Below are 17,815 nucleotides of genomic sequence, written 5' to 3' on the forward strand. Positions count from 1 at the left end.
CGAAGCTATTTGCAGATTTAAACAGATTTTTTTTTTATCACAATGTGTTAATGATAAAGCTAAAGAAAAAAAAAAAAAAAGGAAATAAGAACTCTTGTTCTAAACACTGTAACTTATTAATGTTTTAGACTAGATTCGTTTATTTAATTATTGAAATTTATTTTAATTGCATAACCACAATGACGTGCATTCAAAAGAATTTTTTTAATATTATTATAATACTCATGAGTATGAATCCAATAACTAAAACACTGAAAAGTATTACCAAAAAATATTTTTAAATATATACCAAAAATATTTTTAAGATTTATTAATGTTAGAAAAAAATGTAGCGGAAAATTAGAATTAATGTCACTGAATATTTTTTTCTATTTTAAAATTATTTAAAAATAGTCTTTGTGCAATAATAATCTCGGAAGATATTGAGGATCTTTACTTAATTAAAAAATTTTATTTTGAAAATCTTTTCTTGGTATACCTACACTATTTATGGCAGAAGTAATTATTGTTTGAATTTGGAAGCTCTATATTAAGTAGTCTTTTCTGTGGAGATTTTGAGCAGTTTTATCAACGTGCATTTCATCTAAATAATGCCACAGTTTTACAGATAGTCGATGAACATTAATATGTTAACATCTCGTGAAATATTATAATCATAATAATTTTATCATATTTATTCAATAAAATTTAAAGACTTGTTACGAATCATTTAGAAATATGTCTCAAAATATTAAACAAGATGGTTCATTATATATATATATGAAATAACTGATTACACATTTTATCTTCTTAATATTGTGTAAATGATTGTTAATTTGATATTTCTAAGAAAGTTTAAGTAAATATCAAAAAGAAAAAAAAACACGTCGGTATAAGAGTCTTTTATTTAAAACTACATGTGTTTTCTACATTGATTTACTCCAAAACTCAGGCTTCGGAGCTTCATTTCATTTTTCAGCTACTGCTTCCTCCATCATTTCCTCCTCGTTCATGGAGGCACATTTCTGTACAAGGGGAAAAAATGTCAAATAGAAAAATTTCATAAGAAGCTTTTAAATTAAATATAAGATTTATAGCCATCATCTATAAGTTTCTGATTGACTAATCCATCATTTCAAATAAAAATAAATGAATATCAAAGGGAAAGTTTTTAGGGCTCATTTCTTGTAATCAGTGATTCTTATTCCATAGTTATTATGATTTCATTACCTAAACTCAGACAGTAAAGGCATCTAGGATTAAACCAATACGATGTTGTTATCAAGATTGTTTTATCATTCGTCACTTGTATTACTCAGTTCGTACAACTTTTCCTTCATTAAAATTGTTTACGGCAAAAAATGTGAAGCATTTAAGTTTCTTTCTGAAAACTTAGGAAATCATCTCATTACTTTATAAACATTTTTCTGTTAATGAAATAAAAATAGTTGGTTTGGAATTTATAAAACATTTTAAGGATAAACAAGACGTTTTAAATTTGATTGAATGGCTTTAGGCAATTGAAACTTGGCTTTTATGCAATTGAAAATTTAAGTTATGCTTAAAATTTCTCATGAAAAATAAAAGTGAGAATTTTTTTTATCAATTAAGAGTCATTGTTATAACCGTTTCTCCAATTATTAATTTTCAAAAGGTCCCTCAGGTGAATAGATTATGTAGTATTTTAATTATTGAAAATCTTGCATTTCATTGTCAACCAATTTTCGGCTTTTGCAATTAGTTTCCATTACCTAAGCCTATCAAATAATTTTTTCTATCTATTTTATTGAATATTTATTCCAGTTGCGGATAAATTTGATTTAACCGAAGTCAGAGAATGGTAATATTCTTCGTAGAATGTCGACATATACCAAATATGTCGATGAAGAGTCGAATATATAGAATGTTTATATTTTTAAGCACTTAATCATCACCGGTTTATATCGACAAGAAAGAGATGAAATAGAAACCAAGAAACACACTTCCAGAGAGGCAGATATAACAGTTTAAAAAGTTGTAATAGATAATTTAAATGGTGGATTAGTAAAAATATTTTTAAATATATACCAAAAATATTTTTAAGATTTATTAATGTTAGAAAAAAATGTAGCGGAAAATTAGAATTAATGTCACTGAATATTTTTTTCTATTTTAAAATTATTTAAAAATAGTCTTTGTGCAATAATAATCTCGGAAGATATTGAGGATCTTTACTTAATTAAAAAATTTTATTTTGAAAATCTTTTCTTGGTATACCTACACTATTTATGGCAGAAGTAATTATTGTTTGAATTTGGAAGCTCTATATTAAGTAGTCTTTTCTGTGGAGATTTTGAGCAGTTTTATCAACGTGCATTTCATCTAAATAATGCCACAGTTTTACAGATAGTCGATGAACATTAATATGTTAACATCTCGTGAAATATTATAATCATAATAATTTTATCATATTTATTCAATAAAATTTAAAGACTTGTTACGAATCATTTAGAAATATGTCTCAAAATATTAAACAAGATGGTTCATTATATATATATATGAAATAACTGATTACACATTTTATCTTCTTAATATTGTATAAATGATTGTTAATTTGATATTTCTAAGAAAGTTTAAGTAAATATCAAAAAGAAAAAAAACTGTAACTTTAATTATAATTTTTATGTATTTTTATCATTGATATTATTTTATTTTATTATTTAGAATGTACTGTTGTTTTTATGTCCAACAGTTTAGTTACCTGTATTAATATTTAAGCTTTCTCCTATTTTGATCTATATTATAATATGCTTTAAAAAGTTACAGTCTTAATATAAAATAATAGTGCATGCTGAATTTCGGCATATTTTAATGTAAATGAAAAATAATGAGAGCAAATATTACTATTTTTCACTTACTAGCCAAACCAATACACATCAGTAGCTATGAGAATGTTTACATTTATATCGAAAAATATCAAATATATATATAATTAGAATATATAATCAGAAATTTAAATTATGTAATTTTACTAATTATGTAATTTGTTATGTCATTTTCAAGTTACATAATTTGAGCTCAGTATTAAATAAATTATAATTTCATGCAGCATTTTCACTAACAGCAGTCAGACTTCAGGGTTTTTCCCGAAATGGAAAGATATGAATAAAGAAAATTCTATTCGTCATATGATAATGATATTTTTTTCAAAATAAAAAATATTTCTATTAAATTTTTATCTCTCAAAAGTAGCTTTGAATTTCTAATACTACACGCAATCAAGTTTTTTCTCACGCATAGAAATTATGCGTTAAATTAAATAAAAAAAATAAAATCTCGTTTTTATATTCTTAGCTCACGAATGAAACCTACCAATGAAACGACATTGAATGCATAGACAGGATATTCGTGGTTTTAAGAGGAAATGGCGAGTGAAACACCCCACTAACCAAGTAATTTTTCGAAGTACTCAGAAAATAGTTAGGTTCAGAAAATTCTTTTATGCTTTAATTTCCTTGTCTGTTAAATTGTTGTTTAAAATGACAGATGTGTCCTTGGCGTGCAAAAACGGAATGAACAATACAGAACCAGTTTTGCCATTCAGTATTCACCCGTGATGTTTGTAGACAAAACAGTTGAGTGGTGGATGTTTTTATAAAGTTAATTAATCATCACGTCTTTTCTAGAAAATATTTTACTTATATTCATGCAGAATGCTTTGAATTACATGCGTCAGATAAATTTTTAGAACGCGCTCGTTTACCTTGATTAAAATGAAACTTTTTATCATTTTAATGCTGCCATCAGCAAATGTCAAAATAAGTTAACATTTCATCAACTTGCATTCCCTCACTCAATTCATAAAAATAATTTTAATTTATTAAATACAGTTAATGGGAAATTTTAAACATCAAGAAAGAACAGATAAAAGTATCCTCTTTATGATTTATCATGTAGAGAGATAGATTTTATCTTTTTCAAATCTGGAAACGTCACTACATTTTGTATGCTAATAAACAAAGCATTCTTCATGGTTAGTATGAAGTTAGTTCAAGTTAGTATGAATCAGAATGTCAATGAATATTTCATTTAAATTCTCTTGAAAAGTATACAGAAATTTTATCTCCAATTTTTGCATTTCGTAAACAATGGTTACGAAGAATTATTAACAGTTTTCTAAATTGGAAGAGCTTAACATGCTTACACATGAAGAAATTACATGTTTAACATATTATTTCTAAGCAACATAATACATTATGTTATTGCTAGAAAAATTTGCAAGATTTTTTTTATGAAATTAATAAAAAAATCTTTTTTTAGGAAATTAATAAAAAAAATTTTTTATGAAATTAATAAAAAAAAATTTTTATGAAATTATTAATAAATAAAAAAATTTATGAGATTACTAAAAATTTAAGTGAGTCTTTGGTTGCAAACCTTTACAGACATTTACTTTCAAGAGTTGCAGCCATTGAAACATTCTTTCTGATACTTATATAATAACAATGGAAGCAAACTAATACGAGTGGTTTCCCTGAAACTTTCTAGTATATTCTGTAATAAATGTACGTATATATTATTAACTGCACGACACTGGCGAACAAAAATTAAGAAAGAATAAATTAATGTACAATCTTTGACGATTAATCGCTGGATGTGGTAATTACATAAGTATCAGAACACATTATGTATATTTTGGACTATTTTCCGATTAAAATCAAATTCAGCACAGAACTAGTAGTCACAAAATCAAGTACTAAGTTTTATATATTTAAGTCATTGCGTTTTTGAATTGCGGCGTTTATATGCTTGTGAGCAGACAAACTGACAGAAAATCAACCCTTCTATGGATTTGGTTCCAAATTTGATACATATCTATATTTTAGCATGTTAAATTGATGTACCACATTTTATCCATCTAGCTCTCTTCGTTTTATAGTTATCGTGTTAACATATTTTCGGATAGCTGGACAAACAAACATTCTCTGAATGAATTTCATTGAAAATTTGACAGAAAACTACAATTTGGTGTAAAAAAATATATGTCAGATTTCATCCAATTACCTTGATGCTGTTTTTAAATTGGCTCACTCATAAACAGATAGCCCTCATTCCAGAATTTCTGTTTTTCGTACACAAGAATGAATTGGAATGTGGAAATTCATCAAAATTTCGAACTTGAATTTTCTGACAATTAAATTACAAATGAAATTTTTACAGTGCATATTAAATTCGAAATCAAAGCTTGCGAATACATCCCATTTGTGTATTTAAAACGCATTGCTGATGAAAGACAGTTATTAAAAATACCTATTGTTAATGAAAGCAAAGTATGTAACATGGTTTATTGGAACAAAATTTGATGCGTATACACGACTAAATTATTAAAGGAGGCATCATGTCCGTCAAACAATGCATTGCATAAGAAATTTATGAACATAGAAACAATTTTGAGTAAAAAAATGAATTATTGATGCCACTGCAGAAATCATTTCAAAAAGTTGAGTTCTCTCTTGATGTGTTTCATGTCAAAGATACATGTAGCACTAGAACTTCAATTTCCAATCCGCCTTTTTAAATAACTTCCACAGATTTATCTATTCTTCTGCTTCTTTCATAAAATTTCCACATTGTAAACATTCTGTACCCGTGTATATTCATTGTTAATATTTAGAAACATTTCACCGGAGAAGATGTTAACGTTACTAATATATAATTAAGAATAAATCAATGTCAGTTGTTGAAAAAAAAATCTGTAAATACAGATCTAAAGAGTTAAGAAATTAAAATAAAGAGTTTGTTGTTTATAGATATTTATTTTCACATTTTTCATAGAAAATTATTTTATCTTATTTTTTTAAAAAATAAGATAAAATTATTTTATCTTATCTACATGAGTCTAAATTTAAAGATGGAATCTAAACAGTAGCAGTAGACAGACATGATGTACAATTATGAGGTCAAATTATTTAGTTTCGTTTCCCTTTTTTACAGGTCTTTTTTAATGACATGAATTTGTTGCCAAATGAACGGAATGTTTTCTCTTCAATTTTCTTTTTAAATGAAAACATTTTTCTTTCTACACATAAAAAAATTAAATAATTAAAAGAAGAAGAAATTATAGTTTTGAACTCTTACCATCTTCAATTTCTCTATGAGACACGACATCAGCATATCAATCTACAAAAATAAATATTTCAGTTAGCATTATTGCAAAGAGTTTACTTATTTTTAATTAAATGTTTACGAACTTATCTTCTTTTTAATACTTAAATGCGTCAATATTTTGAAAATGAAAAGAATTAACTGCTTCAAAAAATCTATAAAGTGCTCATCATGATAATTTAGAGATTCATTTTGAAAGAAAACTTTATTCTTAAATGCTTTTTTAAATAAAATTATATTTATAATTAAAAGGAAGTTAAAGCAGTTTTTAATAAAAATGTATTATGTCTCATTTTATTTGCGTCACATGTGTAGGCATTTTTGCAAATGAAGTTAAACCTGCATTTTGCTAAACAGAATATTATTAATAAATGAAACTTAATATTCGGGATCTATACAGATGGATCAAAATCCTCAGCAGGAGTTGGGGCTGCATTTTGTGTCATGCAGGATGCAGTGACTATACACCAATGGTCAACCAGCTTATTGAAAGAAAACACGGTCTTCCAAGCTGAATTACTAGCACTCAACAGAGCAGTCAAATACGCAACCTCTCTTCCTACATCAGATCCAGTTACTATTTACGTCGACAATAAAGCAAGTATACAAGCCTCAAGTTCTCCAAAATCCAATAGCCAATTAGCAAGAGATACATTTACCCTTCTTCTTGCAAACCCTCACATTAAAATCTCATGGATCAAGGCACATGTAGGCTATGAAGGGAATGAAGCGGCTGACAAACTAGCCAAAACAGCGGCTAATGCTAATCAAGATCGGAATATAATGAAGCTCCCAAGATGTCACCTGAAGAACATCCTCCAAACCGATATGATGACAATATGGCAAAAGGAATGGGAAGAAGGCGAAACAGGCCGCTCCACATTCAATATAATACCGAAAGTTTCTCTATACGCTGCCAACTGGAACAGAACGGATGTCCTTTTCTTCACTGGACACGGTCCATTCCCGACATACCTACACAGATTCCATCTGGCCAACTCTCCTTACTGTAGCTGTGGGGAGATAGGATCCCCAATTCACTATGCCACCGAATGCCTACTGACTCTGTCATGGCACATGAGAAAGCCAGAAACAAGTCTCGAAGAAGAATGGTACAGGAGAGTTGCATCGAATACCCTTTCACGTGGCAAGATCCACTCCATAGTAAACCATATTCACAAATACCAAGACCTATTCAAGACTACACATTAGCTGAGACCAAAATGCCACATGTCAAAATCAGCCGAAATTATAACTTCAAAAGTCCCTCAAAAGTGCAGTTCTCGAGAAGGAATTCAAAACCACAGGATTCAGACGGACGCCACAGATTTCTGACTCTTTAGTGATTACTTATATGCTAATATATGTCATACAGATATTCTCAATGTAAATTATCAATTTTTCAGTTAGTAATCTCATTTCCCTGTAAGTTCAACTCAAAGTCACCATTTGTTTAAGTATTCTTTTCTCCTCTATCCAGTTATTACATCACCAAAAAATTGAATATAGTCATGTAGGATTTGACACCAATGTGATTCTCTCTGGAGAACCCTGGATGGTCTGTCGTCTCTTTCTTTTTATCTTCTTTCTTTCTTTTTTTTTCCCCCTTCCATCTTGTGCTCATCCAATTGGTTAGATAACTTAGTGTTATAGGCACCGGGGGCACAGGATGGCGTTATGTTATGTATATGAAATATGTAAAATGTGTTCTATATATTTTTTTAAACTTTATGTATAAAACTTTCAAATGCATTAAAAATATTTTGATTTTTTAAGCATGTTTAGGATAATGATACATGATAATAATATTGTTGAATTACACAAAAATTTTAATTTTAAATGCCCAGAATGATATTAGAATTTTGTATAAGATTTTGAATGTTTACACAACATTCTAATACAAGTTTTTTATGTGTTAAAAAACATGTTAATATTGAAGGTATTACTTTTTAATATTTTGTTTACCACATATTTTATATACACTACAAAATATTTTAGGGGATATATTTTATTACTTTTATGAAACAAAAGATACATTAATTATAAAAGTGTAGTGTTTTTTCTTTCTTAGTTTCAAAACTTTATTTAATACATCGACCTATTTTTGACTAAAAGTGGCCGTTACATACCAGTGAAATTATTTTTTTCAAGTCTAATTTCTAAAATAAGCAACTTTGGCATTTAATATTTATTTTATTTCGACAATAGCCTTTCACGTGTGTTTTCACATATTTTTTTTTATTGAAACCCTTATAAAAACCCCGTGCACCACAAACTTTTCACATATTAACTGCTATTTTTCTGAAACTTTCGGTATTCGATATAATTAATGACAATTAATTTCAATAGCTTTTAATTTAATTTAATTTGGATTTGCAATTAATGTTTAAATAGTTCACTTTACTCTGTATACAGCATGAATTCATATGATAATAGAAAATTCTACAATATTACTATTGTAATAATAAGAAAGCTCCATTGATTCAGCTTCAGTAAATTCTTTCTCCGTTTCTTCTCCCATTTCGTTTCTGGTTCACCTTTTACAGAAAATAATTGAGTATGCAGCCTGTTTGGAGAAGTCTTGGCGCATTGCTTTATATCAGGCCTCTTGGCGCATTGCTTTATATCAGGATTATCGTCCACACACAGCCATTTATTACAGAAATAATAAACGATCTATCCCGTGAAATAGCGCCGCCATAGTCTTATTTTCATTAGATCACTTCTTATATTTATCTAAACTTAAATATTTCAATAAAAAAATGAAAAAATACCTTTTTCAGCTTACCTTTCCCTTGATCACGTCTTCGGTTGCTAAACATTCCTGGTGAGCCATTACGAAAGGCTCCTCTTGGGGCTCAGCCTCAGCAACTTCCACCATCGGGAAAGCCGGTATGGATTCTTCCTCGGTCTCGGGCACCTGAAAACAATAGATGGATCAATCTAAATTAGATCATCATTTCACTATATTCTGAAATACAAATACATTCGAAAAGCTACTCAGGATATTTCAAAATTTCCATGTTTTTTCTTTGTTGTTTGTATTTACAATTAACCCTTTCTAGGGTAGTGGGAAGTATGCTTCCAACCAAATTTATCAATCTTTGTCTGAAATTATGTAGGTTGGCATAAGTTCTGACGAATTTTTTTAGTAAGTCAGAAACTTAGATGCTTCAGTTCTTTATCTCAGGCAAAATGATGTGTCTTGATTTGTTACCTATTTATTAATTAACCAATTTAATTAATTAATCAAATTAAATTTATCTAATAAGCTAAATGAATCCCTTTTCTTATTCTAATTTCAAGCCTAAAAATATTTTAACATAATATGACTAGAAAAAAATGGCCCTTTAAAGGGTTAAATAGAATATTCTTACCAATCCATGAGCTTTCAAGACGCACAGAAGAAGCTAGGGAAAAAAAGAAGAAAAAAAACTATTAGCCTTCCGTCGAATTTCTTTTTTTAATGAAGAGTATTTTCTTCTCGGCGATTATTTATTATTTCTGTAAGCTAAAAATAGATTTAAAAAAAATCTTTAACCATTATTCATTTCTTTTTTTTTTTTGAATTATGAAATTTACTTGATTTAGATACTTGATTTTAGATTTTAGATACTTGATAGATACTTTACTTGATTTTAGATACTTTAGATTTCAGATACTTGATTTTAGAAATTTATTATAAAATAATTTTATAAATAATAACAATTTTATAAACAAAATTATAAAACAGATTTATGAACAAAATTATAAAACAGATTTATAAACAAAATTATAAAACAGATTTATAAACAAATAACACAAACAAAATTCATTATAATAATTCATTATAATAAGATTTAATAAAATAACTTTAAATTACACATAAAAACAGGCGTATTATAAAAAAATTTTGTTCTTCAAAAATTCTGAATTGAGAGTTTAAATTCGGACTTCGAGTAATTTCTAAAATGTTGGTATGTTTTTGTTAATTTTGGCGAATTAAACTACTATTATACATCAACTCCCACTTCGCCTTTAGAATTATTTGAGTTTCATCAATTTGACAGAAATTAAATATAATACATGCATTTTCTCCTTCTAGCTACTTATTACAGGAAAATTATTGAAAGAGAATTATCAAAGTTAATATAAAATCATGTTATATATATAAAAGCATTAAACCTCTTAATATGTTGAGAGTCCATTTCACAATAAATTCAATAATACGAAATGATTTCCAGTTATTCCCATCTCTATTCTCTGTCCAAAATTGATATTAGTTGCTTTTAGTTTCGGGAGGAGTATACTTATATAAATAAGAAGAAATTAAAATTAGTTTTTCTAATAGAATATCATAAATTTATTCGTTTCATCAGTTAAACCAAAATTGTTTTATTTACCAAATATACATTACTAATAAAGTATGAAATATTAATTCAATATAATTAATATCTCAATTAATTTACTTTTAGTATTACTTAGTTTGGTTGGATTCCTTTCAAAGTGACATAAGGATACGATCTTGATGTATTCTTGAACTATATTCAAGGGAAAAGGCGGTCAACTGGAAGTTCTAAACTATCAAGCCGCACCAGAAGGAAAGCGTTTCACCATGACAGAGTTTAAAAATATCACAGGATATTTCAAAATATTTTCAAAAATATATAATTATACCAAAAAAACTGTTTTAATATAAATAAGTATGTGAGAACGTTGCTGTAAAACGAATATAGAGTGCTTGGTAACCTGGTAATAAAGGATTCGGTTGGGGCCACCAGAAATCCTATTCCAACCGTGAATTTGGTTCACGTTAAATCTGACGTCAAAAATTGAGCAATAAATGTGGGTAATATTGTGGAAGTCAAAAGAGAGATTTTAGAGAAAATCCTCGCCATCCGACTATAATTCATGAAGAGTAGGTTCATTCCGAAATAGATGTCATTTTGCTTCTTACTGGAATATTAAAATAACTAAATTAAACTTAAATCAATTTGAATAACTCTGAAAGTAAAAAAAATCAACCTTAGCTTTACATGAGGCTGAATAGCAATAAATAAATAAATAAAAGATATGCAAATTTGTTTGAACCATAGATCAATCTGTCACAAATCAATAAGAACTTATTGAAACATTGCAATATCGCTTTTTGAAGTTACGTTTCAAATGAATGCTGTCCGCCAAAGCTGAGTGTTCGATTTGTCTTTGGGAACTTATGACGTCCTTCTTTTGGATCAAACAGCTTTAAGTTTGCCATGGGGTGTGCCTACCAATTATTGCATTAATATCTGGAATTTGAAAATATGGAAATGCATTTCATTCATTGTTAAATTTATGATATGAATTATATCATCAGTTGAGTTTCTATTATAGCAAAATAGTTATGACTCATTGTTATTTCCCAGATGAGAACTAAATGATTCATTATTTTAATTTTATATAAATTATAACCGACTGATGAATTAATATTTTTAAAGCAGATATTTCGCAATAGACGGTAGATTATATTCTAAGCAAGTTAAGCAATATCTCCACAACATCTTTTGAAAACTTTTTGTGATTAATCATCTTTATTCACAACAATTTATATTTAATGAATTCTCAAAAGAAATAGCAAAAGTAAACATTTCACATACTTCTTCAACTTTCTCCACTTCTCCCATATTTTCCATGCAAGTGTTGTAGTGAGGTTTAAGCTGCAGAACAACAACAAAAAGCAACAAATATTTTAAACCTGAATTGATAAGAAACTTCTGCTGAATATACAGTTTAGAAAATAATCGGATAAATAAATTTTGATAACGTATCTGTAAAAGTATTTCTATTTTATTAAAAAAATATTTCGTTCGACTATTAAATTACGTTTCAATGCCTTTTTATGTTAGATAGTACAAGTAACTAATGAAAACTTTAATATTCTCAACAAAATAGTACTTTTAACTAAAATTTTTTCAATGATTAGCATTTATTAACGAAAATTCTTTGACAATCTGATAATCTTCTTGAGAAAGTATAAAGGCATGTTAACAGAAAAGGAAATAGTACATATGAGCATTATTGATACTATAACTTAAACCAGAAGTGGCAATATTTGTAAAATTACACTCTGAAAGGAATAAGCTCTTTTTCGCTTTTAGTTTTTACTATTTAAAAGTTACAGTTACAGTCTTCTAAAAAAATAACCTGCAAAAAATTTTTAACTATTAGTTTATAAGTATACGCATACGTTTTGAAGTATTTAGCTGCACTTGTCATTCGTATTATATAAATATTAAATTACATTACGAGGTAATTAATTACTCTAATTAAATTTTTTGAATCTTACTGAAAACATATATGCCATGTCAAAAATAAAAGAAAGAAAGCCAAGTTTTTCTGAAAAATTAAAATATTTATGATGAATCGGCACAAAAAATTATTTTACCTTTTAAGTTTCAAAATTAAATTTGACTTATAAAGCACGATTTTTTTTATCATTCATTTTATATAAAAAGGATTCCTCCAAATTTTTTTTTTCAAATATAAAATATGCGTCGTAGATTTACTTTTGATCTTTTCTTCTCTTATGTCAATAAGAAGAAAATATTTTTATTTTTGCATTGATTGAATTTCATTTAATACTTATTTTTATATAATATAGCCTGACGTCGATTATTCTTAATCCATTTGTCATAAATCAGGCATTTGTCTCTTTCAATATCTACTACATTGGAATTATGATCGTCGGCTACTTTGAAGAGCTTTTATTTTAATCTCAGATTTGTTTATTGAAGTGAATTATATTAGGTACACTTGTGCTATTTTCACTGTATTGCAGTACAATTATCTGCTTTAAAATAAGTTTTAAAAATGTATTCCAGTTAAGATTTAAAACATTCCAGTACTTCTTAGTTTAAAATGTTAATGATATTCTCAACATTCTGCTAAAAATGACAAAAACAAGAATGAAGTAATTGATGGTAAAATAATGTCCCTAGATATTCTAAATTATTAAAGAAAATCTTAAGAATTTTGTATTTAGTTCTGTAAATCTTCATAACTTTTCTAAATTCTTAAAGACATCAAGAGAAATGAATTATTACAATAACTTTCGTAGGCTATTTTCATATTAATGAACATGCCGTTCGCTATTGTGAAAATTACTTAATTATCAAAAAAGATTGTACTTGGGGGGGGGAAGGAAAATATATATAGGTAATATCTTTTTGAAGCTCATATAAAATAAATATACATTTACAACAAAAATAACAACTAATTAGTGAGATGTATCCTTATGCTCTTAAAATGCGTGAATCAGATGACGTTTGAACATTAGAGGAAAATAAAATATTTGTTTTTGAAAATTGAAATATTTTTAAAAGCAGGGCTTACCTCTTCTGGTAACAAATTTCCAAGACAGGACTGAGTCAAATTATCCACTGGCATCATACCGCCCTCTTCCATCTCCATTGGCGCTGAAACAAAATTAAACTTTGAACTAAAAAATACAATTTTATTATTAACTCAGCCCATAATCAAACAGAGACTTTCATAAATAAGTAATTAAATTCATCTAATTCAATATCATGAAATCACATGTTCACACAACTTCAATTACTCTCTTATGAGAAGTAGAGAAAAGGAAAAATTTGTAATCATCTAACAATTCGATTACAGTATTTTGATGCATCTTAATATTTAAAAATAGAAAGTAAAAAAAAGGTTGGTGACTTTATGTTTGTCTCTCTACGAACATGATAATTGAAAAACATAACAAATTAAAAGGATGAAATTTTGCTTATGGTTTTATTACAAGAATTTAGATATGTGTCAAGTTTTAGATCAACATTTGGTGATTACGAAGATTTCCAAAAAATATCAACACGTTGGACCCAATAGATCAACATGAAGGTGTACCAAAACACATTCAATTCTCTTCTCAAGAAAGTTAAGTACAATACACACTATTTTGCGAAAGGTATATGATAAAATTGGAGAAAAAAGTCGTACTAAACATTGATAATTAATTTTTTTCATTTTTTTTATAAATTACTTCTTTTGAAATTTCGGAAGTTATTTGTTTTTAGACATTTTTAAAATTTTTTTCCAAACTGAAAAAAACAACATTCTGCATCATAAATTTTAGAAATGCTTCAATACAAAATAATTAAAATAACAAATTTATTAATAAATATAAATAATATAACAACTATAAGGCAAGTTTACTAATTATAATTTATTAATACATAATAATTTAAAAACTAGTTTAAAATTTAATACTTAGCTTTATTTGTTTGGAGATTAAAAAATATTATTAATTGCAGCAAACTTAACAATTTGTTTTAAATAAAATATGTAGAGAAAATTATTCCAATACTTGAAGAAAATTGGATGAAACAGAAAAATTACCCATTTCGCATATTTTAATTTTTTTTTCTGTTAAAATGCAACTATTGTATTTTCTGAACCTGTTAAATGAATAGAAAATGGAACAAAAAAGAATGAATGAAACATCGATAGAATTCTATAATTCATAGAATATTTTTAGTATATTTAACTTTCAAAGCGAAAATGTTCATTTTTTTTCTGTGAAAAAAAATCTGAGGGATCAGTATACTAGCAATCCATGCTATTTAGAAAAATAAAAGCAAATACTATTTTCCACGCTTTTGTTTAATTTATATAAAGCAATTATCCGTACAAATAAGACTGACTGGTATTGTGAAATAAATAAAATATTTTATCTAAAAATTCATTCACTTTTTTCTATTATACATGATTTTTCAGATCTGATATTTGAACATAAAATTTTTCTGAAAATTGCATAGTTAATTGTTAAAAATCAGTGAAGTTATTAAAATCACGATTTCGATTAAATCAAAGTGATCTATTTAGTTAACGAAAAAGGATTGAAAGAAATATCAGCATGAGATGTTAAGACATACTTACCAGCAATGGCAGAAAATATCCAAAAGGATGCAAATACTGAAAGAACCTGGCCGAACATTTTTTTACAATCCAAACGATGTCAGAATGAAATTTCGGGTGACTGTTGCTCGGTTTTATACAGCACTTAATGATCAAGAAAAAAGTTTGGCAAAATTGTTTCAAAACTCTACTGAATAGAAGCCCTTCCTCTCGCCATGAATAAACAAAAGATGAAAAGGGTTCATTCGGAATTGCTAATCAGCAGAGCTGAATCCGACAATAAATGGCTGGCGGTTAGGTCTCGATAATGCGCATCAAGGTAATTTTGCAAAATTATTCCCAAACTCCATTAGAAAAACCTTAATTAAATCTACCTCCTGTGTTATGCAACAGCAACGATTTTTGTAATTCTGACGTCCTGAGAGTTGAGATATCAGAAATTAGATATAAACAATGCTTTTACTTGTAGAAGTTTAGATCTAAAGCCTTTAAAAAGATAAATACTGACAAAAAAAAAGTCTTTTTTTTTTTTAGAGACAGGATTTTTTCACAAATAATTGTGTTCACTATATACCTTACACTTAATTTGGTGAATATTTGAGAATGAGAGGCTTTACATTTAATTTGGTGAAAGTTTGACTTAAAATTATCATCTAATTCAATTAAAATATCTTTTAAATATGTGAAAGTAGATGAAAATAGATTTAAACATAACTCAGAAAACAGAATTTTTATTAAAATTATCTTTTTTTTCTTGTACTTGTTTCAATTGATCCTTCTGCAGCCACTATTTTTGGCTCTGCTTATTCTTCACACATGTTCTCAACTTTTATGAAATTTCTAAAAGTTTTCGCAAACAGTAAAATAAGTTAATGAACTATAGTATAATCTTTTTGTATCCACCGTTTTTGACTTTCTAGTAACTCTCTTATTCTTTTCTCAACCTTTATGGAATTTCTAAGAGTCTTCATAAACGGTAAAAAAAGCTAATGAACTATAGAATAATTCTTTTTGCGCCCACCGTTTTTGACTCTCTTGTAATCGTTCTTATTCTTCTCGCTTGTTCTCAATCTTTATGGAATTTCTAAGAGTTTTCGTAAAAGGTAAAATAAGTGAATGAACTATAGAACAATTCTTTTTGCACCCACCGTTTTTGACTCTCTTGTAATTATTCTTATTCTTCTCGCTTGTTCTTAATCTTTATGGAATTTCTAAGAGTTTTCGTAAAAGGTAAAATAAGTGAATGAACTATAGAACAATTCTTTTTGCGCCCACCGTTTTTGACTCTCTTGTAATCGTTCTTATTCTTCTCGTTGTTCTCAATCTTTATGGAATTTCTAAGAGTTTTCTTAAAAGGTAAAATAAGTGAATGAACTATAGAACAATTCTTTTTGCACCCACCGTTTTTGACTCTCTTGTAATTATTCTTATTCTTCTCACATGTTCTAACATTTTTGGATTTTCTAAGAGTTTTCGTAAAAGGTAAAATAAGTGAATGAACTATAGAAAAATTCTTTTTGCACCCACCGTTTTTGACTCTCTTGTAATCGTTCTTATTCTTCTCGCTTGTTCTCAATCTTTATGGAATTTCTAAGAGTTTTCGTAAAAGGTAAAATAAGTGAATGAACTATAGAACAATTCTTTTTGCGCCCACCGTTTTTGACTCTCTTGTAATCGTTCTTATTCTTCTCGTTGTTCTCAATCTTTATGGAATTTCTAAGAGTTTTCGTAAAAGGTAAAATAAGTGAATGAACTATAGAACAATTCTTTTTGCACCCACCGTTTTTGACTCTCTTGTAATCGTTCTTATTCTTCTCGCTTGTTCTCAATCTTTATGGAATTTCTAAGAGTCTTAATAAACGGTAAAAAAAGCTAATGAACTATAGAATAATTCTTTTTGCGCCCACCGTTTTTGACTCTCTTGTAATCGTTCTTATTCTTCTCGCTTGTTCTCAATCTTTATGGAATTTCTAAGAGTTTTCGTAAAAGCTAAAATAAGTGAATGAACTATAGAACAATTCTTTTTGCACCCACCGTTTTTGACTCTCTTGTAATTATTCTTATTCTTCTCACATGTTCTAACCTTTTTGGATTTTCTAAAAGTTTTCGAAAATGGTAAAAATCAGCTAATGAACTATAGTACAATTTACGCTTAGTACAAACAACACAAATTATGATTGGAGGGTAAATTATTTTATGAGGAAAGATGAAATACTTTTCATAATTTCATGTAAAAATCTAAACAAAAATTCTGTAATAAATGTCTTCCACACATAGAAAAACAACATTTTACTAATGTCATTATCATATTCTGAGACTTCTTGCCGTTCTTTCTTTGGAGCATATATCTTTCTAAAGGGGCCTTATACCTCTAAACAGTATGACTCCTGCATTCGTAGGATCCTTTGTTGCGATAATGCCTTTCAAACATCGATATCTTTTATATTCTGAAATTTACTAAGAGAAGATTGGCTAAAAGTGCATATATAGAGAGCATTAATAATATGCAACATGTTTTGCAAAAGATAGTAATTTATATAAAGTTTGATACTTATATATGTCAGCGGTATAGAAGCGATAAAAATATTAATAATTATTGTGCAAGAAGGAAATTGAATTACATTAATGGCATTTTTAGGAGGGAATTTCATTAATGCAGAACCGTGAAATCGAAAATGTCACTCGGATTTAAATTTTTCTTTGTTTTTGTTGTTAAAGCCTGCTCTAATTCCCAATTTGTATTTGTTGTTTAAATGAATATCATGTTTTAGAATCGTAGTACTCAGATATCTTTTTTAAAGATTTC

General features: G+C 27.6%; 1 protein-coding gene across 2 annotated transcripts; it reads right to left on the reverse strand.

The window, feature by feature from the left end:
• Window positions 1-866: 866 nt before the first annotated feature.
• On the reverse strand, window positions 867-15,138 carry LOC129969256 (uncharacterized). Of its 2 annotated transcripts, XM_056083725.1 has the most exons (7): window positions 15,031-15,138; window positions 13,474-13,556; window positions 11,739-11,798; window positions 9,501-9,533; window positions 8,912-9,043; window positions 6,097-6,138; window positions 867-1,004 (listed from the first exon to the last, which is right to left on the reverse strand). In XM_056083725.1, exons 1-7 carry the CDS (start codon window positions 15,086-15,088, stop codon window positions 948-950), a joined length of 465 nt encoding a protein of 154 aa, XP_055939700.1. In that variant the 5' UTR covers window positions 15,089-15,138; the 3' UTR covers window positions 867-947. The 2 variants fall into 2 exon arrangements, with proteins under 2 accessions (XP_055939700.1, XP_055939707.1); XM_056083732.1 differs by lacking the exon at window positions 9,501-9,533.
• Window positions 15,139-17,815: the final 2,677 nt, after the last annotated feature.

Source organism: Argiope bruennichi, chromosome 1 (assembly GCF_947563725.1).
Source record: "Argiope bruennichi chromosome 1, qqArgBrue1.1, whole genome shotgun sequence".
Lineage (NCBI taxonomy): Eukaryota > Metazoa > Arthropoda > Arachnida > Araneae > Araneidae > Argiope > Argiope bruennichi.

What these genes read in the sequence shown, in the direction of transcription:
- LOC129969256 (XM_056083725.1), bottom strand. Translation starts at nt 15,088, where the DNA reads ATGTTCGGCCAGGTTCTTTCAGTATTTGCATCCTTTTGGATATTTTCT. An exon ending in AAGTGGAGAAAGTTGAAGAA is followed by an intron (nt 9,534 to 11,738) that starts GTATGTGAAATG and finishes TTTTTTCCCTAG; the next exon opens with CTTCTTCTGTGCGTCTTGAA. An exon ending in TCTTGAAAGCTCATGGATTG is followed by an intron (nt 9,044 to 9,500) that starts GTAAGAATATTC and finishes TATTGTTTTCAG; the next exon opens with GTGCCCGAGACCGAGGAAGA.